Source organism: Ciona robusta, chromosome 12 (genome assembly GCF_009617815.1).
Source record: "Ciona robusta chromosome 12, ASM961781v2".
Classification (NCBI taxonomy): domain Eukaryota; kingdom Metazoa; phylum Chordata; class Ascidiacea; order Phlebobranchia; family Cionidae; genus Ciona; species Ciona robusta.
In genome coordinates, this window is record NC_143246.1 from 6,706,176 (window position 1) to 6,726,898 (window position 20,723).

General features: G+C 34.6%; 5 protein-coding genes across 9 annotated transcripts; 2 read left to right on the forward strand and 3 right to left on the reverse strand.

Moving 5' to 3' along the window:
- Nucleotides 1–511: 511 nt before the first annotated feature.
- Nucleotides 512–3,383, reverse strand: LOC149727298 (protein KTI12 homolog). Its single transcript, XM_089890229.1, has 4 exons — nucleotides 3,131–3,383; nucleotides 2,713–2,856; nucleotides 1,266–1,468; nucleotides 512–911 (listed from the first exon to the last, which is right to left on the reverse strand). The coding sequence occupies exons 1-4, from the start codon at nucleotides 3,381–3,383 to the stop codon at nucleotides 687–689; spliced, it is 825 nt and encodes a 274-aa protein (XP_089746355.1). The 3' UTR covers nucleotides 512–686.
- LOC149727299 (transcription termination factor 4, mitochondrial-like) lies at nucleotides 3,298–4,632 on the reverse strand. Its single transcript, XM_089890227.1, has one exon. The coding sequence runs from the start codon at nucleotides 4,534–4,536 to the stop codon at nucleotides 3,625–3,627; it is 912 nt and encodes a 303-aa protein (XP_089746353.1). The 5' UTR covers nucleotides 4,537–4,632; the 3' UTR covers nucleotides 3,298–3,624.
- Nucleotides 4,633–6,612: 1,980 nt separating this feature from the next.
- Nucleotides 6,613–13,097, forward strand: LOC149727300 (DNA mismatch repair protein Mlh1-like). 2 transcript variants are annotated; one of them, XM_089890213.1, is made up of 14 exons: nucleotides 6,613–6,857; nucleotides 7,223–7,384; nucleotides 7,702–7,792; nucleotides 8,212–8,359; nucleotides 8,627–8,819; nucleotides 9,095–9,214; nucleotides 9,729–9,824; nucleotides 10,232–10,330; nucleotides 10,557–10,643; nucleotides 10,916–11,028; nucleotides 11,377–11,501; nucleotides 11,716–11,888; nucleotides 12,141–12,302; nucleotides 12,493–13,097. In XM_089890213.1, the coding sequence occupies exons 1-14, from the start codon at nucleotides 6,711–6,713 to the stop codon at nucleotides 12,862–12,864; spliced, it is 2,088 nt and encodes a 695-aa protein (XP_089746339.1). In that variant the 5' UTR covers nucleotides 6,613–6,710; the 3' UTR covers nucleotides 12,865–13,097. The 2 variants fall into 2 exon arrangements, with proteins under 2 accessions (XP_089746339.1, XP_089746338.1); XM_089890212.1 differs by having other exon boundaries at nucleotides 6,615–6,857; nucleotides 12,138–12,302.
- LOC149727301 (uracil phosphoribosyltransferase homolog) lies at nucleotides 13,060–15,390 on the reverse strand. Its single transcript, XM_089890231.1, has 5 exons — nucleotides 15,221–15,390; nucleotides 14,725–14,900; nucleotides 14,320–14,481; nucleotides 13,926–14,024; nucleotides 13,060–13,556 (listed from the first exon to the last, which is right to left on the reverse strand). Exons 1-5 carry the CDS (start codon nucleotides 15,382–15,384, stop codon nucleotides 13,450–13,452), a joined length of 708 nt encoding a protein of 235 aa, XP_089746357.1. The 5' UTR covers nucleotides 15,385–15,390; the 3' UTR covers nucleotides 13,060–13,449.
- A 7-nt stretch (nucleotides 15,391–15,397) lies between these two features.
- LOC149727302 (transcription initiation factor TFIID subunit 8-like) lies at nucleotides 15,398–19,639 on the forward strand. Of its 4 annotated transcripts, none has more exons than XM_089890223.1 (7): nucleotides 15,398–15,537; nucleotides 15,744–15,900; nucleotides 16,884–17,045; nucleotides 17,104–17,234; nucleotides 17,741–17,888; nucleotides 18,482–18,597; nucleotides 19,307–19,639. In XM_089890223.1, exons 2-7 carry the CDS (start codon nucleotides 15,750–15,752, stop codon nucleotides 19,529–19,531), a joined length of 933 nt encoding a protein of 310 aa, XP_089746349.1. In that variant the 5' UTR covers nucleotides 15,398–15,537; nucleotides 15,744–15,749; the 3' UTR covers nucleotides 19,532–19,639. The 4 variants fall into 4 exon arrangements, with proteins under 4 accessions (XP_089746349.1, XP_089746352.1, XP_089746351.1 ...); XM_089890225.1 differs by having other exon boundaries at nucleotides 15,401–15,537; nucleotides 15,758–15,900; XM_089890226.1 differs by lacking the exon at nucleotides 16,884–17,045.
- Nucleotides 19,640–20,723: the final 1,084 nt, after the last annotated feature.

Below are 20,723 nucleotides of genomic sequence, written 5' to 3' on the forward strand. Positions count from 1 at the left end.
TTAGATGTTTTCACTGTGTTCTATAGTTTCAATGTAAATAATCCAAATAATTATGTTCCTACCGATTTCTCGCAATTGTTGCTGAATACTTTAATAAATATATTCAATTTTTTAGAAAAACTTAAACTGTTAAACCAATGTCTCTGTTGTATACTATCATGTAAGGAGTCTACAAAAGCAATTTGATAAAAATTGTTGCTATACTTTGAGTAATGGCCCAACTCTGGTCCGATTCCTGTGTGTTGCCATATGACTTCACATATTCGGACATTACACTTCTAACAGGTTTTAAATAAGTTAAGATGTATTTAAATAACACCTCACTATTTACATTTAAAAAGGCAGTTCTATGAAATGTAAACAGGACTTAAAACGTCACATTTAAAACCTATTCAAAATGATATAAGTAAAATGCAGAAAACATAATCTATTAATTATAATGCACTTTCTTTCCCTAAATCTTTCAAAGAATATTTTTCAGTCTTATTATTAAAAAAAAACTTTTACCAAGTTAAAATCTGTCGATTTTATTAAATATTCATTTTTATTAAAAACCTTCTTAAACTTGTTGTGGGACAGAAGATTAATTCTCCAATAAATACATCATGTTTGCAGCAGTAACATAATATCTTGATGCAGCAGCATACTTAAAGATAATATTATCTGCATGTTATCTTCAAGGTTTATCATGAGACAGAATTTGACAAAAAATACAGAAACATCTTCGGGACTTGTTTGATGTCAGACACCGGGTTCGCTCGAAGATAAATAAGGAATTGTTTCCGTTGACGACGCATGTCAGCTACTGATAGTTTATCCGAGATCGTGTAAGTTTCGTTTGTGTCCGGGAGTGAAACAACATCACCGGGTCCGGAGGTTTTCTGGGAGGCGAGGATTGAAGCTCCGATGCTCTAAATAATAATTGGTAGGAGATTGTTATTTGATTTTTATATGAGTAAGAAGGTTGTTGTATTTTTACACCTGCCCGTTGCCAAGTTCTAATAGATGAATTCTAATTAACGAGATATATACACCAGACATGTATGCTGTATTTGGAATTTCATACACCTTATGCTCACTGTCAAATTATAACATGGGTGTCTTCTTATACATCAAACACACATGATGTATTCATACACCTCATGTTCACTGTCGAGTTATAACATGGGTGTCTTCTTATACATCAGACACACAGAAACAGCACAATCATATTTTGTAATTGCTAGAATGCAAAACAAGTTACACAGATTAGATTAACCAAGAACCTGTAGCATCTTATCTGCTTCGTAAACGAACGTAGGCGACATAAGAGGGGGATTCTGTGTGGAAAGGTTCGGCTTCTGCTTCTTAGTTTTAAATATAGCATCACATATATCTTGCGTGGGTAGTTTATCATCAGGGTTGATGGTAAACAATGGTGAGTCCCATCGTGACATGGAGTTAGGAGTCTCAAACCTCTGCATTAAACCTGAAGCATAAAGTAGGTGAATTTAATCTAAAAATACTTCTGATGGTTTCTGGTTAAAATCTATAAAAAAACTTTTTCTGGTAAGTTAATAATAACCTGCAGATGTTTCGACACTAGTGAAGAATCTTTCTATTCTTTACAAATCAGGCTGGTGGAAAGTGTGTAGTTATGGAGAAAGAACTAGTGGGTATAGGGCAGCGGTTCCCAAAGTATGGGTCGCGACCCAAACATGGGTCGCACAGGGTTGTAGAATGGGTCGCGCCAAGGTGATGATTCAAATTTATTAAAACGAGTTTTTTTCTTTTTAAGCGTTCGGGTTAGGTTTGCGCTGTAGTTCAGCCTTATATTTACCATGTTTTTCTTAGCCAGGTGGGCTGTTTGTTACGAAATAGTAGGCATTCACACGTGGATTCATTGCATCATAATAGCGATTGTTTAACCTGGCAATTAATTACGACATAATAGCAATTCACACGTCGAATATTTGCGTCATAATAGGGATTGACACGTAAATCATTAGGCATGTAGGAGGTTTAAAGCAGGCTTGAATGTTAAAGAGGCACATGCATCGTATTTTAGCCTTTTTTTCAATAATACATTGAAAGATCCACACAAACAGTTGAAGATTTAAAAAACTCGGGCGTTTGTGTCGATAAATAACTTTGAAAATGTGCGAAATCGTGCTGCGTAACCGTATTTTCCACACGAGCCGTTATGAATTAAACAGAGGTTAGATTATTACGTCATAGAATGCGTATTGTTACGTTTGATCTACGTTACAGATTACATAATTCGTTAGGGTTTATTGGCTGGGAATTAGGGGTTTAAGGTTTTTACTGCCATAAAACAGTACGAAAACAAGTCTATAACGTCCCTTAACTTACGTAATACATCACTATTGTGACAGAACATAATACTATTGTGACGTAATAAATCGTTAACCTTATACGCAAGTCAAGCGAATTACGCTGCCGCAGCATGTTTATCGCGCATTTTCAAAGTTAATTTGGACATTTTGAACCCAAAATTTTAGGTGGCCACCAGCTAAAGGATTACCTATGGGTCGTGAGATGTTTATAAAACTCTGATTTGGGTCGCGCTAAAAAAACTTTGGGAACCACTGGTATAGGGGTTAGTGGTCAGTGCTTAGTGGTTATAGGGGTTAGTGGTCGGTTGTTAAGTTTAGTTGTTAGCAGATAATGCAGGGGAAGATTATCCACTAGCATTGTTGTATTTTATTATACCGTCCAATATTTCTTTTGAATATTTTTCTCCATCTTTTTTTTGTTCATTGAATTGATGGATTTGTTGAATAGAAGCAGCGCAATGAATTACGCAATACGTGGTTCGCCCATATTTCGACACACAGTGTAATTCATATCTAAACCCTGTGGAAGATTATTAGTTTTAGTTTTTATAAAAATGATGGACCGATTTAAATGAAAATTCATTCGAAAAATACATTATAAAATATGAAACTCCTAATATTTTAGTGTGAAAATAAAATACCTTAACTCCTACATCCAGGAGCAATACTTTGCAGTAGAACATGAATCATGGCACAATGTAGCATGCCATGACAATGGGCCTTGGTATTTATGTCACAGTATACGAATTGCCCCAAAGTTTACCAATAACTTGGTTTTACACACTACATTATACCTTTAATATAATTCATTGAATCGACAATAACAACGTTTTTATCGGAAACATCTCGTTCAACTGCTGATTTAAGCGCGCCTCTTGTTTCAATCTCTTTCCGAGAATCGGCAAAAACAGAATCTCGAACAATATTTAAATCGCTTGCAACAACAACATTAACATCAGGATGATGTTGGTTGAGGTATTTATTCAATTCTCCACATCTTGTTGTTTTCCCTGTGCATGGTCCCCCACACATGACAACCAGTGGCATGATGGTGGCAAGTAAAGTGACAACTCCAGTTAAAAGTAAAAAGAGATTAAATACACCTTTTGTGAAAAAAATATTAAATTGTAAATTGAATAAAGTAAGACACAATGTGATGGTTTTGGGGAATAAATAAGATTCCAGAAAGATTTAGAAATGTATAATTTTTTTAAGCTGAAATGACAAAAACAGAAGGTAAGTTATTAAAACATTTTAGGGTTATAAATGTTATTCTAACATTTCGGAGTTATAAATGCTTCAATAAATTATTTGCAAAATCATTTTCCGAACTTTGTTCTTCATCATCAACCACTGTGGCTGAATCTTTTGTAAAATCCTCTTTAATTTTTAACTCAATTTCAACCATTTTCCTGAACAACTGAAACTCTGTCACTTTACATTTTGCAACTTTGTTACAGAATTCATCTATGTTCGAGCAAAACATTTCTTTCAGAGTCGGGTTTATGATTTTTGTGTTGCCGTGGCGATCCACGGCAATATACTGCCCTCGCCTGGACAAAAAGAGATGGCGCTCCGTCAAATGTTGCAAGTTATACTGCAATAAACCAAGAGTGTCGGGTTCAGTAAACCAGCCTTCCCTCTGCCCCATGTCAACATGAACATAGTAATGTTTCTGATAAATTTCTTCAGTTGTTTCATTAAACACTACGGGTGCTGATAAAAACAAATGCACCAATGCTGCTCTGGTGTAACCAATTTCAACAAGCAAATAGTTCACCCTTTTTTCAAGCGCCAATTGATGTATGAGAAATATCTTTGGACTGTTCATTAGGACTTGTCCAACCTTTAACCCAAGATGCATTAAATAATCACGCTTGATTTTAAATTCTTGTGCAGAGATATCATTCAGTTCTGGAAACCTTTTCAATAAGTTGTCAGCTTGCTTCTGGTTGAGTTCGAACTCATTAATAAGCTGTTGTTCAACAGTAGTTGCATATGAATCAGTGCTATACAGTTTTGATGTGAATTTTGCTTTTGCATTTGATGCTAGATTGTATTTACCAAGAAAAATGTCTTTGTGAATATCTGGCCGTAGCAATACATTGCTTGTTTTAGAAACAAACGTTGAGAACTTTAGTTTGTAATTACATTTGCCCCAGAGTTGTCTTTTCAGCGCGCACTGTAATATTTTATCCATGAACTGCAGTTACTATAAGACCTATGTACAGCAGAAACAAAGATTATATAGTTTTGAAACTCGCAGTTTAATTATCAATTCAATAACACAAGATAAAGATAATAATAACTTTTGTTTGTCTCTTTAATTAAGGTAACAAAGATGGAAAATAAATCAAATATGAGGAGGCAACAAAACAACAGTCATAAAAACATGCTATCGTTAAAAATTGGACACGCTCTGAATTTACATTCTTATCTTAATAATACATTAGTTATGTTTTGTTAAAAAAAAAAAAAGGATTAAAAAAGTGACTTATGTAAATCAAACTAAACAGGCCTAAATAACTATTTTTAAAAAGTCAAATACTATCTAGTTCCTAATGCGACTACTAGCTTCGAGTTTAAACTCCAAAATATGCAATAATGTTCCTAAATATTAAGAAATTGTGGTCTAAATTCTCGTAAAAACACGGATACATGTTCCTACCACATTGCATAATACATTGCCCATACATGAGAACGATATTTAAAAAAGAAAAAAGCAAATATATGACGTCATGGGGGATATATAAACAGCCCCTTAAGTCACACTTCGCTGCATTCGAGGTTTGTGAACACAGTGTTGTTGCTATGGGAAATTGAGTTTGTTTATTTTAAGCAATATTTTTAATATTTAAGCAATTTTGGTATCAAGTGTTATTATGTCGCTCACGGAGACACCAAGAGATTTAGACAGTGGCTTGCTAATGCACGCTAGAATTGGTTTACAGCGAATACACGCACGTCAGTACCAAGATATAGAACCGCCAATTAAAAATGAATGTCTCACGAAGAAAAACGACAAGACATCCAAAACTACAACACCAGTAGGTAGCCCAAAAGAACCTGCATTGGAAAAAACGAAGAAACAATATATAAACTTGAAGAAAATACCGAAAACGTCCGTTTACTACCAACATGGTAGACAAGGGATGAAATATTGGTATGAAGAGAATAAACCAATAAAATATGAAACGAAAATACCAATGGGACGAAAAGGAACTTTGCTGGGTCTTGTGGATGCACCTTTTAAGTAATAATGCTGTAACATATAAAGTAAAAATGCTATTAATATTATTCAATATTGGAATTTGTTTATAGTATTTGGAATTGTGCTTCTGGTATTGGTTGCAACCGCCACACTTTTTCACTGAGGCTCTTTCCCACACTTATATTCATAGCGTGTTTTAACAACTGTCGTTCTGCTGTTAATTTCTTTCTCTTTATTGTAATAATATGATCCTTGATATGTTAAAAACTGTTATGAATCATGTAAAAGAAATTCAAACTTTCTACAATATTGTTTATGATTCAAAATTGAAAATTGGTTTTCACTGTTTACAAAAAACTTTTTATTTCACTGTCAGACATCTGATATATACATTGTGAAAATACAAAGTGCAGCATCTTGTATTAAAAATTGGCCTTTACCTATTAATTCAATTTACCTGATTTGATAACAAATGTTACCTTTTAATTTGAAATATACACCAAGTGTTAATCCCATTCAAATAAATTGCTCATTGTTACCTCATACACGCTTGTGATGCGACACAATTACAATAGCATTGTTGTGTCACAACTCATATTACTTACGAACAATCCCATGATACAATTAATGTAACTTCCCCTCAACATACATTGTTGCAAATAACATGACAATGGTAGCACCCACTATGTTGTATAAACAATAATGTCTTATCTCTGTTCTTTTTTCCCACTGTATCATTTTAGTACATGTATTTTACTAATGGTTAGTACTAGTAGTAGTTCATATGTTTTTTAATTTTATTTTTAATTTTAGCTTTTTTTTGTCAAATTAAAAACTAACTGTTTAAAACACTTTACCAGACACAGTTACAATACTATAATATTTTTCACTGTAAAATATTAGGAAAAGTGTTACAGCAATCCTTCAAAAATGTTTTAAGATTTTTTTTGATGTATTATTTTTTCAATGTTTTTAAATTATATGTTAAATTTAAAGCAACAAAATATAAATTATTTTGCTGCACCAACACAGTACTTTGAATCTCAAAAATTCATATTAAAACATTTGTTTTAAGAGCATGTACATTGTAGTTCATATTACTTAACACTTACGACTGTATTTCTGCTTTCTTTACATTGTAGGAATGTGTTTAAACTTAAACTATGGCTGAAAGTGGAGTTGTAGTGATTAAGCGACTCGATGAAACCGTCGTCAACCGAATCGCGGCAGGCGAGGTCATTCAACGTCCCGCGAATGCGGTGAAGGAAATGATCGAGAATTGTCTGGATGCTGGGTCTACTACTATCACTGTGAGTGGATTATTAAGCCCACTCTGGCACATATGACATATCTTGAACTTTTATTTTGGCTCTTGCCTTCACGAATTCTGCTGACAGACGACTGGCATTTCAAAAGCCAATTCTTACCAGAAGAGTCAAAATACAAGTTTAATACGCCTGGCAACAACAGTATATTATGGCATACCCTGGTGTGGGACCTCACCCACAGAGAATACAATACAATTTTATTGATCCGAGTCTGGCCTGATTCCCTGGTTTACTTCATCATAGACACTCACCCTTAAATAGGGTGGTTCTATGGCCATGAAATGTGGGTTCTACAAACTTTAGATGGATTTCTATCTCTGCTAACAATCTTTGCATTAAATTTGAAGGTTTCGTTGAAATCTGGTGGTTTGAAGATGTTACAGATATCAGATAATGGACATGGGATAAGAAGGGAAGACATGGAGATTGTTTGTGAAAGGTTCACAACAAGTAAACTCAAAGAATTTGATGATTTGAAAACAATCGCAACGTTCGGGTTTCGAGGAGAGGTAAGAATAAGATGATTTGGGATTGTTTAAACAACTTATGGAGTAATAACATATCTGGCCTAAACCCCAGGTCTTTAAAAAAGGTCTTTACCCACATAGAAGAGATTAATTTAAGTCATTGTTGTTTTGCCGGTTCTACCCATCTTTTTGCTTATGTAAACTTTTCCGATCTTTCATACCGTGTTAGAAAGGATAAAGTGATGTCATTCATTAATTTAAATTCACATTGTTTTCACAATTTTAGGACATACTGGTTTTAAATTGAATATTTTGTTGCAGATTAAAATGTTCTAATTGTTTACCCCATTTAACTATAGGCTTTAGCAAGCATCAGTCATGTCGCGCATCTTTCTATCACAAGTCGTACTAAAGATAGTAAATGCGGGTACAAGGCAAGCTATCTGGATGGTAGGTTTTGGGTAGAATGGTGAGATTACCTAACGTTTGTACCACTACCTAACAGTGGCAGAACTTGAATTAAATTACCTGAATGTTAAACTTTTTTTATAAGCAGTTGCTTCGTTTGCTGCCCTGAAGACTCATGTTTGCAATAGTAATTGCGTTATTGAATAAACCATCAGTTTTTGAGGGCTGTGGTGAGGGATTACTTAATTTATAATTGTATATTCATCGCTGCTACCATTGTGAGTAAATGTGTTCTTAAGCAAGACACCTAACGGCAATTGCTCCAACCCAGTGGTAACTTATAGGTTGTCCAAATTGTCATCCATGGAGAAAAAACAACTACCCACAAAGTTATATGCGTGGTTTATCTTGCATGAAAGATAAAGCAAGTTACATTCATCCATTCATCCCCACACATCCAGGTCGTATCAAAGGATCCCCCCGACCCACAGCGGGCAACACTGGCACACAGATTACTGTGGAAGATTTATTTTACAACGTTCCAACGAGAAGAAAAGCGTTTAAAAGTCCGTCAGAAGAACATCAGAAGATAGCTGATGTAATGACGAGGTAGAATAAACAGTTTGATTTATTTAAAATGTGCAAACCGAATTCCTGTTAACTTTTATTTAAAACAGTATCAAATAAAAACAACTCAACTCAAAATTTAATTATATACCAAATAGGTATGAATGAATGTAACTCATTTAAATAGTGGGGCAAGGACAGTCCACATAACACGGTGTTCATACAAATATACATGTCTTTCTACAAAATTATATAACATTTATATAATTTATATAACGTTTATAAATTTATATAACAGTAAATACACAGATACGCTTTGCACAACTCTGGCAAATCGTTCACTCTTCGTAAAACAGATGGAGATTCTGGGCCATCAGGGGGGGTTAGTGTGCGGACACAACTTGGTTCGTCGTTTGTGACAAATATCGGGACACTGTTCGGGTCAAAGGTCGCCAAAGAGGTCATCGAGGTTAAACATTACGATACGCAACTTCAACTTAAGGTGACATTTTCACTACATTTCTTGAAAATGTTAATTATATGACCTTTCTTATTGTAATTGAATGGAAATGAATGTTATTGTTATGATATAACATTCTGCCTGGTAATAACAGAAGAAGAAGACTATTTTTATTTTTCGTGCAGCTTTTTACAATTAAGAAGCATATGTTGCATTGAAACGAAATTCTATGTTCTGATGTAATTTGTCATATGACATCACCCATATACTGATATAGGGAAAAATTTCACATAAAAAACAGCAATAATACATTACAGACATTTGGTTATATCAGCAATGCCAATTGTTCGATGAAGAAGTTTGTATTTCTATTGTTTATTAACAATCGTCTCGTTGATTGCTCCGTGCTTAAGAAGAGTCTTGACTCTGTGTATCAAGTAAGTCACAATGGGGCTTGTGATGTCACAATGTAGTGTTTTGTGATGTCACAATAGGTAAATGCTAACCACATTGTGATGCAATAGTGAGGTACAAGCTTTATCAAAAATCAATGAATAAAATCTGGATTGTTATTCATTGTGACAGAACAATGAATTGTTATTCATTGTGACAGAACAAAAAAACTATTTTGAGGTTTTCAATATTTTAAATAGTTGTTGTGTGGTTGGGGTTGTTCTCTTTTAGTGAACAACGCTGGTAATTTATTTCATTTGGAAAAAAACTTATGTATTATAAATTATTGTGTATAAAGTGTTTTTATATCATACAATAGAAAAAAACAGTAATAATTGTTACATTTATATTGCTCTGCCTCTAAACTGTTTACTACTTATTCTATCAAAAATAAGTATGATGTCTTAATAGACAGTTGGAATAAAATTTAACGTTATATATCAGAGAAGCTGAAACACTTTTAACTTTATGTTAATAATGAAATTAATTTTTTTCAAGTCGTACTTACCAAAAGGAAGTCACCCGTTTGTTTACTTGAGTCTTGAAATGCCGACCAACAATCTTGACGTCAATGTTCATCCAACTAAACATGAGGTTGGTGTTATTGTGTTTTCTCAGTTTTAACAAAATCTAGGGTGACATTGTTAAATAAAGTTACATTCATAGTCATACATAGTATAACATAACGTACGGGCAATGGTATCGTGTTTTTATATGTGTGGTAACAATCAAGCATTATTTTCTATATTTTCCTGTAGCGTATTGCTTTTAGCTTAACTTTTTTTAAAACATAAGTTTTAATAAAATCTGGGGTGACATTGTCAAAATACATTTACACTCATAGTTGTTAAACATAAGAAACCTCATTGATTAATGTGGTGAATGCAATACACTTTGGCTCTGCTTTTTCTAAGATTTTGTGAAAACAGAATACCCATGGTATAACAACTGTTGTTTCCAGCCACCTGAGGATAAATAAGTTACAATCATTCCATCACTAGGTTCACTTCTTACACGAAGATGAAGTAGTTACAAGTGTACAGAAGCAAGTGGAAGCTTCATTATTATCGTGCGATTCTTCACGTACTTTCTATATGCAGGTGGTACTCTATTTGTTAGTCAGTCAATATGGGTGAGGTCCCAAGGTTGGGCATGCTATGGAACGTTAAGATTTAGGCAAGAGTTGACTCATTACCCCGCACTTTGCAATATTGTATCAAACTACCATGAGCAGAACAAAAAAAGAAAGAAAATTTTATGGCCATGAATGACTCTATGTCTAACTTAACCACTTTAAACAAGTTAATACTGTGTTTCATATCATAGAAACTGTTGCCAACAAACACATCAAAACCAACAGGAGAAAACACGAAAGAATTGACAAAAGATACAACACATCCAACCAAGGACAAGGTATTTGTTATTTCTCGATGTAAACATTTCCCTTCTATTTGATCACAGTATTAAACTATGTCGTTCAATTTTGAAACAAAATGCCCTAGCAAAAACATTAAAACAGTAGGGCATGCTGTAGCCTTTAAACATTTACGAAACACATTTTATCACATTCAGATTGCACATAGCTTGCGGCTCTTCCGTTTTCTAGCAAACTATTTACTTCATATTCCCCTATACGTTTGCTTATACACATTAACCCCACATAGTAATCTTTATGTTTATTCCAGCAACCCCCCACAAGAGTATACGACCACCAGCTGGTAAGGACCGACAGCAAGTTACAGAAACTCGATTCATTTCTTCTGAAGTCAAAGAACAAAGTAGTTGAAGAACCAAAGATGTAAGAATCTTTTTTTTTTTGACTGATTATGACAATGTCAAGTTACAAACCATGTGCAAACTCATTGATTAATGTGGTGAATGCAATATATTTTGGCTCTGCTTTGTATAGACACCTAATAGCAGGGTAAAATCTGGGGTGACATTGTTAAAATACAGTTACATTCATAGTTGTCAAACATAGGGAACCTCATTGATTAATGTGACAAATGCAATATATAGTAGCAGAGTAAAATCTGGGTTTGGTATAAAACTTAGGTGCCAAAACCTAACAGTATCACCCTTGTTTTAAAAGTTGGGCTTGTCATACCACCCACCCCCAATATTTACTTCATCAGTTTTTTTTCAGACCATCAACCCCCGATGACATAGAGTCACATGATAAAACTTCGGCCGGGTTGCCACGGAAACGTGAGATCCGACTCACTAGCGTCCTCCAGCTGCAAGATGAGGTCAAGCAAAAGTCAAATAAAGGTCAAATATTAATTATTAGAATTGTTTGTGTGGTTGAAAAGTTCTTGGAGGAGAAACCAATGAGAATTTAGGAACTACCGCTAAATTTTAAGTAGATTTAATTAAAGCTATCTAAGTTTTTATCAAGTTATATCAGTTTGTTTAAAAGCCGCCATACTGTACATAGAGAATGTATATCATTCGTTCAGTTTGCATCCAACTTTTGTTTCTACAGATTTATGTTTAGTGTTGCACGATCACACTTTTGTTGGTTGTGTTGAACCTGAACTTGCATTGATTCAACACCAAACTAAACTACATTTGGTCAACACTGGAAGATTAAGCGAACAATTATTCTACCAAATATTGCTCCAGGATTTTGGAAACTTTGCTATTTTTCGTCTCACGGTGATTTGAATGATTGCTAAAATATTTATAAATAATTGAACGAATGTAAAATGTATATCTTTTGTGGTGGGGCAGTGGTAGTCGTTTTATGGGTGGTATGTTACATACACCTTGTGCTCACTTACAACTCTGTAACATTCTCGATATTTATCATTTTGTTAATGTATTGATGATAGCTGCTTAAATTTAGAATAGTACTTTTGATAACCCTTCCCACGATGTAATAGAAATCATAATTTTCTCCACAAGGAGGCAGCACCGATCTACGAACTTGCGATGCTTGGATTGAACTCGGAGGAATCGGGATGGACACCAGCAGATGGCAGTAAAGAGAAACTTGCGAAATATGTCGTCAATTTCCTCGTTGAAAAAGCTGAAATGTTGAACGACTATTTCTGCTTGGACATCACAAAGGTTGGATAGGATCTCCCGTATATAACAAGACATATTAGTCTGTCTCCTGTAAATTTCATATAAAGGCATGATCAGTTGTATACCTGTGTTATTAAAGCAATACAGATGCAATATACTACTTCTGTAATCACCCCAATATAAAAAGGTTAATAACACTTCACTGTCCCCATCTAACCAATGCGTTTCATAGGACGGCATGATCAGTGGCATTCCCATGTTATTAAAGCAATACAATCCCCCCTTGCATGGATTGCCAACCTTTGTAATGAGATTGGCAACTGAGGTTGATTGGGAATCGGAGAAGTCATGTTTTGATACGGTGTGTAAGGAGATAGCAAGGTTCTACGCGGTCAAGAACAATTTCACGGACTCTGACATTTTCTCCGAGGAACCGGTTGTTGTAGAAACTGACAGCGAGTGGTCGCCATGGAAACAAATGGTGGAACACGTGGTATTTCGTGCGTTGCGTGATGTCATTGTTCCCATGACGATGGGGGAAGATGGGACGTTTCTACAACTTGCTAATTTACCCGATCTTTATAAAGTGTTTGAACGATGCTGATTGGTCAGTTTAAATGTTTAGACGATGCTGATTGGTCAATTTAAATGTTGATACTACTGCCATGTTATGTTCAATCATATTCAACAACACACAAGGTGCCTCAATCAGTAAATTACATTATTTCACTTGCTGTCTTTATATAAACCTTTGTTGCTTGCCTTTTTGTACTTTCTTTATTAAAAATATCCAACAAAATTAAAAAGCACTTTGTTTATTAAAACAGTCTTAAAATAGCTGGTAGTATAACCATTCATTATGATCGAACTACTAAATTATGAAAGCAATTTAAATTGCATTGTTTATAAAAAGGTAGAAATATGAATTTCCCAAAATAAGTCCCAATTCATAAAAAAAGAGAAAACTTTATAACATACATAATAAATGTAGTGGATATATAAGTTATATAAGCAATAAAATATTTTGATTATTATAGCATGAGGCTTATTATGTTAAGCAGTATGCAACAAAATATACACATACGGTAATGATAAACTACAAGTATCTACACTCCAGCAGCTTAAACGTTCAGTTGTAATAATTTATATGAAGTAGATGAATATATTAGATATCTATGTTGGTCATGGTTCAGTCTGTACCAAAGTATTTTTGTACAAAGTGGTTTGGGACCACACCGTCAACTTCTGTCGATAACATTCGAATTCTCGGATATTTCAACAACACTGTATCAGCACCTAGTGGTCAAAAGGACAATGTTGAGGTTTATTTAACGAAGTGCTCACATGCAGTGGTCAATCATAGAAAACCTCATCGATAACTGTGTAAGTAATATATTTAGCTCTGCTTGTTTGTATAGACACCTACCAGCAGGGTAAAATCTGGGGTGACAATGTTAAAATACAGTTACACTCATAGTTAACAAACATAGAAAACTGATTAATGTGGTGAATGCAATATACTTTAGCTCCGCTTGTTTGTATAGACACACCGAACAGCTGTGCGTTTTGTGCATTACAGTAGCAATATACCTGCGGCTACGCCTATCGTGTTTGTACATTCCATTATATATGGGTGAGGAACAACTTTAAATTACAAACTCTTACCATCAGGTGTAGTAAACAAAGTAAGAAGAATTATCCTTTTATCGGAAACCCCGTGTTCCTCTAAAACTTCAATTGCTTTCACTGCTGTGTTGCCAGATGCTGCAAAAATAAAAGGTTTAATTTTATTTACTTCTTAACATTGAAGTTCAGACTGTTCGAATACTTTATATAATCAAAAAAGGCAGTGCTTGCCACCTAACCAGGAAATACCAGATTCAATACTGCTACCAATGTCCCTGTTGGTATGTATGTGTTTGGGTAAGCTATGGTACTTTAGAAGTTCCAATACCACATCAATATTTATGGCCAAGACAGACCATTTAAATTAAATGCATGATGTCAATGTGATTTCTAAATAAATAGCATGATTAATATTAATGTATTTTCTTCTTACATAGAATGGGATACATCAGAAGCACATTTCGTTGAGCAATATCTTTAGGTAGTTTGGCGTAAAAAACTTTGGCTTGATTTGATTCGTCATCTGTTTGAATCAAAATCTTCCCGATTCTAATCGAGCGACAAGAATCTCTTAATCCTTGTTCCATGGCCTCACCTTGTGTGTTTAAACAATAAAAGATTAGGTCTATTATTTAATATTAATATAATGACCTATTCGTAAGATCATATTTTACCAAAAGAAAAACCTTTTAGTTTAATCAGTATAACATGAATACATTAGTGGTGATTTTACATTAACCTGTACATCGAGGCTTTTAATATGCTAGTAAAACAAATGTGCACAATATCATCTGATTATATTTTTCAGATTGTTCTTTAATTCCAATTCCCAACCTACCACTTCGAATAATACTAACTCCACAATTTCCGCGATCAAATTTAATTCCATTATACTCAGTATTAGAAGGGGTTGTAACCGTGTGTGGTTTGTATGGCAACAAATTCAAGCCTTCTTCAATGACAAGTCGGATCAAACGATCAGAACTGAAGACAAATTCACTTCGACTTGTATTTCTGGAAAATACGATATATTTACAGTATTATAATATGAACCATTCTTATCACTGCACTTTATATTTGCTTCAAGCGGGTCAACTACACTTTAGGCTTCAAGCGGGTCAACTACCAGTTAGGCAGTTACTACGTGTGGAGTTTTGTGTGTATTTTTTTTTATTTAATGACTGCCACTTTGGTTAAATCATTAGTAACCTGTGGGTTTGAGCAATGGCCGTGTTTTAGCCGGCCAGTTAGGCGCGGCGGGCGGATAAAGTAAACAAATTTCATAATTGCCGAAATATAATATTTTCAATTTATAAATGATTATTAATATTCACCTATCTCGTATTATTGTTTGCAGGCGTCTAACTTGGTCATTTACTTTAATTAATTTCAATTGCGCTCGGGTTTCCTCTGCGAAAATATCATCATCCTCATAATTCTCACTCGTGGCGGCTTCGTCCATAGCGGTTACATAATTATTGCATGTTGCTGACGGCATCTTAGCTTGTTAACAATAATAAACAGACACGTGCTTTTTTCGCGCAAACCACTCATGCAGAGAGAAATAGAAATAGCAGGAATTTTGTGAATTTAGGGGAAGTACATAATATCCCAAAAGACTTGTAAACTGAAGAGATAGCACGGAAATTCGGTGAGTATTTCACAATGTTTTATTTGTTATGATGGTATTTATGTATGGTTTGAAGATACTCTTCGTATGTTATGCATTTATAATGTAAAAGAGAGGTTTATCAAATGCTTGTATCGCAATTCTTGTTTATGTTTTAAAAATATAGGCACAGAAGAAGTATTAACAATGTATGTTAAATGAACCATATTTTCTGATTATTTTACAAGTTGCTTATGTCCAGTGAAATGGCTTCTGAGGTGTTAAGCCCCGAAAATGGATTCCGGCAATCTCTTACAATGGCAGTAGCTGCTATATGCCTGGAATGTGGTTTTGAATCGACGGAAAATATAGTTTTGGAAACTTTGACAGAAATGCTGCAAAGCTGTGAGTTCAATGTAGGGATGCACATTACAGAATTTCGAATCCGTGAGATTCGAATCCTTTTGTATTCGAATCTTATTACGAGATTCGGTATTCTGTTTAATGACGTCATCACACATCATCTCATAAATTATATTAACAATTTTTGAGACTTAATAATTTTGAAAAAAAAAATTTTTGTGTTTGTGGGACTTTCGAGAGTAAACGTTTCGTAACGTCTTTTCATAGCCTGCTATACGTTTTGTGACGCAAAAACTACCCAGTAGTACAATTTTTGATCATTTTACAGCTCATAATCCAACATGGCTGCTTTTAAAGAGTCAATAAACTGACTTATGTGGGTAAAATTATTTTTCCCTATAGATATAAAAAGATTCGAAATTCTAGATTCGAAATAAAGTATTCTAGGATATCCTAGAATACCTAATTATTCTGTAATGTGCATCCCTAGTTCAATGTGTTTTAATGTTTTGTGTCAGTGTGTAGAGTATAGCAGGTGGACTGGCGATTCTGTTTACAAACTTTTGGTAATGTACGCCATTATTTGTCCCACACAGTACGCACACCAAATGTTTAAGCAATAAACCAAATCTGTTTTAAACTGAGCAGGATTTCCTAAATTTTTCTGTGGTTTGGAAATGTACTTGCTGTTCGTGCCGATTTTAAATATAAGCAAGTGCTCTCACAAAAAATATCACTCTTGTACTCGCAAGATCTTGCAGGAACCACCATATTTCTGCAGACTGGGTTTTATGAATGTGCAAAATTTAATATCCAACTTCTGCCCTGATTCTTACTGATAGTGATATGTGTATCCTATTTGTCTTTGGACAAGAAGTTTATCTGACCCAATAGTCACTGTTTAATTGTACCACCCTGGGTGTTGGGGTAAGCCAACTATGGCCTCAATTTCAAGTCTCATTATATTCCACACTGCATGACCTTAGTTATGTAGAACAGAATAATAATTTTCATTCTGACTTTAGACCTCACAGAAGTAGGCAACAGCACTCGTGCATATTATGAACACAGTGGGCGTACCATTCCCACAGACAAGGACGTTATTTTCGCTTTATCCGAAATGGGCTTCAGAAACAAATCTTTGTTGCAATATTCACGAAGGGGAAAAAGAATAAATATTGGGCAAAGTAATTTGGCTGTTTTCTGCTTGTTTGCAATTATTTAATTAGCTTTGATTACCTGCAGTTGTTAAAACCGTGGACACTTCTAACCCTCCTGTACTACAAGTTGGCAAGAGCAAGGGTTTCCCAACATACGTGCCCGAGAATCATAAGTACCCACATTTTCCTGACCCTCATTCCTATATTAGGACAACGGTAAGATGGAACTCTTAGCTTAAGCTGTATTAAGTCAAATTGAGTTTAAATTCAAATCGTGTTACGTACTCACGTAGAACCCAATAGTTATACTGTATAAATGGCGTTTGAATGTCTGGTAACCTTTAGCTTGGCGTGTATTGGGTCAAATTGGTATTAAATCCAAAGTCTGACATACTGTTTCACCCATTTGTGGTAATAAGCCATATCATATGGCCTAAATTTAAAGTCAGTATTATAACTATGTAAAGTAGTACCTCTACCAATTTGTGTATGCTGTATATACGAAGAAATGCCTCTACTAAAAGTAACAAGTTTGTACCTCTATAGTGCCTTTATTTGTATAATTTGAATAGAAAAGAGAAATGTATTGGGACTCAGAATAATAGAATTAATATGTAGTCTATCCATCTTACTGACTGGTCCAAAACTTAACAGAAATATATTATTACACACACTACTGCCACAATAGGAAAATTATAAATTAATTTCTATTCATTTAACAGACGGGTCAAAAACCTGAAACTGACTATGTGATATTGAGAGAACAAGCATCCGCACAGAAGAGAGATGTTGAGCGAGCTTTGACCCGGTTCGTAGCTCGAACCGGGAGAAGCCATCCCCTGCTACCTGATGATAAGAATGCGTTTCCATGTAAGTTCTTAGCTTTGTTTGACTTGTGTTCGCACTTACGTACTTTGATGATGCACTTTGATGATACACTATGCATATACGACAAATATATAATGTAATGTAAATGTAAATGTACACAACATTACATAGCTTTTACATCTGACCAATAATAATAAAGACAATAATTATTTAAATAATAAAGAGATTGACATAAACATAAAAATATGATGTATATAAAATATTTTCTTCTTCGAATAAATAAGAAAAGCTATGTTTAAGATTAAACCAATAAAGAGGTGGAAATCAACAGAAAAAGCATTCTGCTATTGTTGCTTCCAGATGTATCGTGATAAATAAGTAAATAGTTCTTCTGTTAAACAAACATAAATTTATTATAACAATGTCTCGTCTAGCATATGGCCTGACAGTAAAACAATTTAAACAGTATGTGGGTAAATTATATTTCACATTTGTATACACGCTTTTGTTTTTAAGTAAGTTTTTTGTGTTTTCCAGCTACCCCATTTGTGTTATTTTTATATTAAACTATGACACACATAACCAGGTTAAGATATATTAAGACAGTTTACGATAGAGTAACATGTTCCCTGCAGTAATAGAAGCACAACCGCACCTGATACCTTATTTAAATGCATTACTACCTTCTGAGCATGAAACATTAAAGTTGTTCGAAGCTACCAATGATCAAAATAATGAACAGAAGGAACCGGTAAGATTGAAATGATGTTAGGAATTGTGTTGGTTGGATATTTCAGTCTCGTGTAAATCTAAAAAAACATGTGAAACAAGTTATACATATTGGGTGTTTAGCTTACAGGACATTTGGTTGCCCTCAGTCATTGAACAATTTGAACCATTGGTAACCTGTTCGTCTCTTCCATTACAGTAGTGAAGATTAATGAATAGAAAATTACAAATATACAGAATATAGAGACCAAACAAAAGTCATTAAAACATGCTTCCGGTTAAGTACACATTCACTTTAAATTCTCCGGCGCCGTGGCGTAGTGGTTAGCGCGCCTGCCTGTAACCATTAGGTAATGGGTTCAAGGCTCGTCGCTGCTAACATTGTAGGCGTATGTGTCCTTGGGCAAGACACTTAACGACAATTGCTCCAACCCAGTGGTCACTAATGGGTTGTCCAAATTATCAGCCATACATAAAAAAATGAAAAAATTCCCAAAAAAATAATCACCCACAAAGTAACATACATGGTAACTCGTAAGCTGGCACGAGATGTTAAACCCGTGTGATAACGACTGTCGTTTTCCGACGACGCGAGGATAAAGTAAGTTACATTCATTCATTCAAATTGGTCGAAAGAAATCAGGCCGCTACCCCTAGAAGATCATTATAGTTCGGGTGTAAAAAGTACTCAATAGCAAATCATTTTATAACTTATTTATGTTATGTTTTAGGAGAAAGATCCAGAAACACCGTCCAAGTCAAAAAATCGAAAATTAAAAAAGAAACGTCCTTCGAATGAAACCACACCGAACATAGATACTCCTACTCAACCCGAGACAAATACTGAAACACCAGTTGTCCAAGAAACTCAACCTACACCACCAGTTCCATCTGTAATACATAACCCATATTTACGACCGGTTAAAAAACCAAAACTTAAGAAAAAGGCAAGATGATATTATTGATATACCTTTCGTATACAAACATGTTTATATACTGACTCTGCGTTTAATGATATGTGAATATCCAATATTGTATTCATTTAATAAATCATTTTCATGTTACCGTGTTTTTGCAGTTAAAGTATAAACATGGTTTAAATAGTTAATTATGTGTTCGTTTGAATACAAATGATGAAAACGCTTGGGGGTGTGTCCGCTGTTTTTGTATTGGTAAACTAATATGCCCTTCAAAATGTTTACTAGTGGCAGACGGGTACGTATTAAAAAGCAAAATACGTGTAAATCATGGTTATTTGCTCGACTGTGGGGTTCAGGCTGTGTCATGACTGAATTATAACTGGTAATTTGTGTCGAGTTTTACAAAATACCATTCTTCATACGTGGCTCTAATGTTTTGTCACTGGAATAGCTAGCTTCTAACGCATTATTTTGGGGTGGAGACTGAAATAACAACATTACGTTTAACGTTTACCTTGCTGTATTTTCGTGAGTATTCCTAAATATTTCGAGTTTTTAGAATTTTTGAGGCTATAGTTTTTATCTGTATATAATACCGAAGTGTTAAACATTTAATACACTAATAAATATTAGTTGGTAAATAAATTCGCCATGTTTTTTTGTTTACTTTGGTTTATATCGAGTTCAGTCGGCCTTGCACGCCGAATGTGAATAAACACTTGTCTAGAGGTGCGGCAATTCAGTTATATAAGTACCTTCTGTACAAACGAATGGTAGTGGTGCTGGGAAAACGTGGTAGTCATGTAATGATGTATATCTTATAACATGCATCATAACATGTTGTGCAAATATGTCAGCCCATTAAATAATGTTTGTTGAATGAATGTAACTTACTTCATTCTCGCGTGGCCGGATAACGACAGTCGTTATAACACAGGTTTAACACCTCGTGCCAGCTTACGAGTTACCATATATGTTACTTTGTGGGTGATTATTTATTTTTTTTAATTTTTTTTATGTATGGCTGATAATTTGGACAACCCATTAGTAACCACTGGGTTGGAGCAATTGTCGTTAAGTGTCTTGCCCAAAGACACATACGCCCACAATGGTAGCAGCGTCGAGCCATGAACCCATTACCTCTGGGTTACACGCAGGCGTGCTAACCACTATGCCACAGCGCCGGACCCAAAAATGAATAAATCATTTTGAATAGCTTAAATGTAAA

Excerpts from the sequence above, each read along its gene's own strand:
- LOC149727300 (XM_089890212.1), top strand. The coding sequence starts at position 6,711 with ATGGCTGAAAGTGGAGTTGTAGTGATTAAGCGACTCGATGAAACCGTC. Across the intron at positions 7,793-8,211 it reads CAAGGCAAGCTATCTGGATG|GTCGTATCAAAGGATCCCCC; the intron begins GTAGGTTTTGGG and ends CCACACATCCAG. Across the intron at positions 9,215-9,728 it reads GTCTTGACTCTGTGTATCAA|TCGTACTTACCAAAAGGAAG; the intron begins GTAAGTCACAAT and ends ATTTTTTTCAAG.
- LOC149727301 (XM_089890231.1), bottom strand. The coding sequence starts at position 15,384 with ATGCCGTCAGCAACATGCAATAATTATGTAACCGCTATGGACGAAGCC. Across the intron at positions 14,901-15,220 it reads CAAACAATAATACGAGATAG|AAATACAAGTCGAAGTGAAT; the intron begins GTGAATATTAAT and ends CGTATTTTCCAG. Across the intron at positions 14,025-14,319 it reads TCTGATGTATCCCATTCTAT|CATCTGGCAACACAGCAGTG; the intron begins GTAAGAAGAAAA and ends TTATTTTTGCAG.
- LOC149727298 (XM_089890229.1), bottom strand. The coding sequence starts at position 3,383 with ATGCCACTGGTTGTCATGTGTGGGGGACCATGCACAGGGAAAACAACA. Across the intron at positions 2,857-3,130 it reads TTCAATGAATTATATTAAAG|GGTTTAGATATGAATTACAC; the intron begins GTATAATGTAGT and ends AATCTTCCACAG. Across the intron at positions 912-1,265 it reads AAGCAGATAAGATGCTACAG|AGCATCGGAGCTTCAATCCT; the intron begins GTTCTTGGTTAA and ends ATTATTATTTAG.
- LOC149727299 (XM_089890227.1), bottom strand. The coding sequence starts at position 4,536 with ATGGATAAAATATTACAGTGCGCGCTGAAAAGACAACTCTGGGGCAAA.
- LOC149727302 (XM_089890223.1), top strand. The coding sequence starts at position 15,750 with ATGTCCAGTGAAATGGCTTCTGAGGTGTTAAGCCCCGAAAATGGATTC. Across the intron at positions 17,889-18,481 it reads TGATAAGAATGCGTTTCCAT|TAATAGAAGCACAACCGCAC; the intron begins GTAAGTTCTTAG and ends TGTTCCCTGCAG. Across the intron at positions 18,598-19,306 it reads ATAATGAACAGAAGGAACCG|GAGAAAGATCCAGAAACACC; the intron begins GTAAGATTGAAA and ends GTTATGTTTTAG.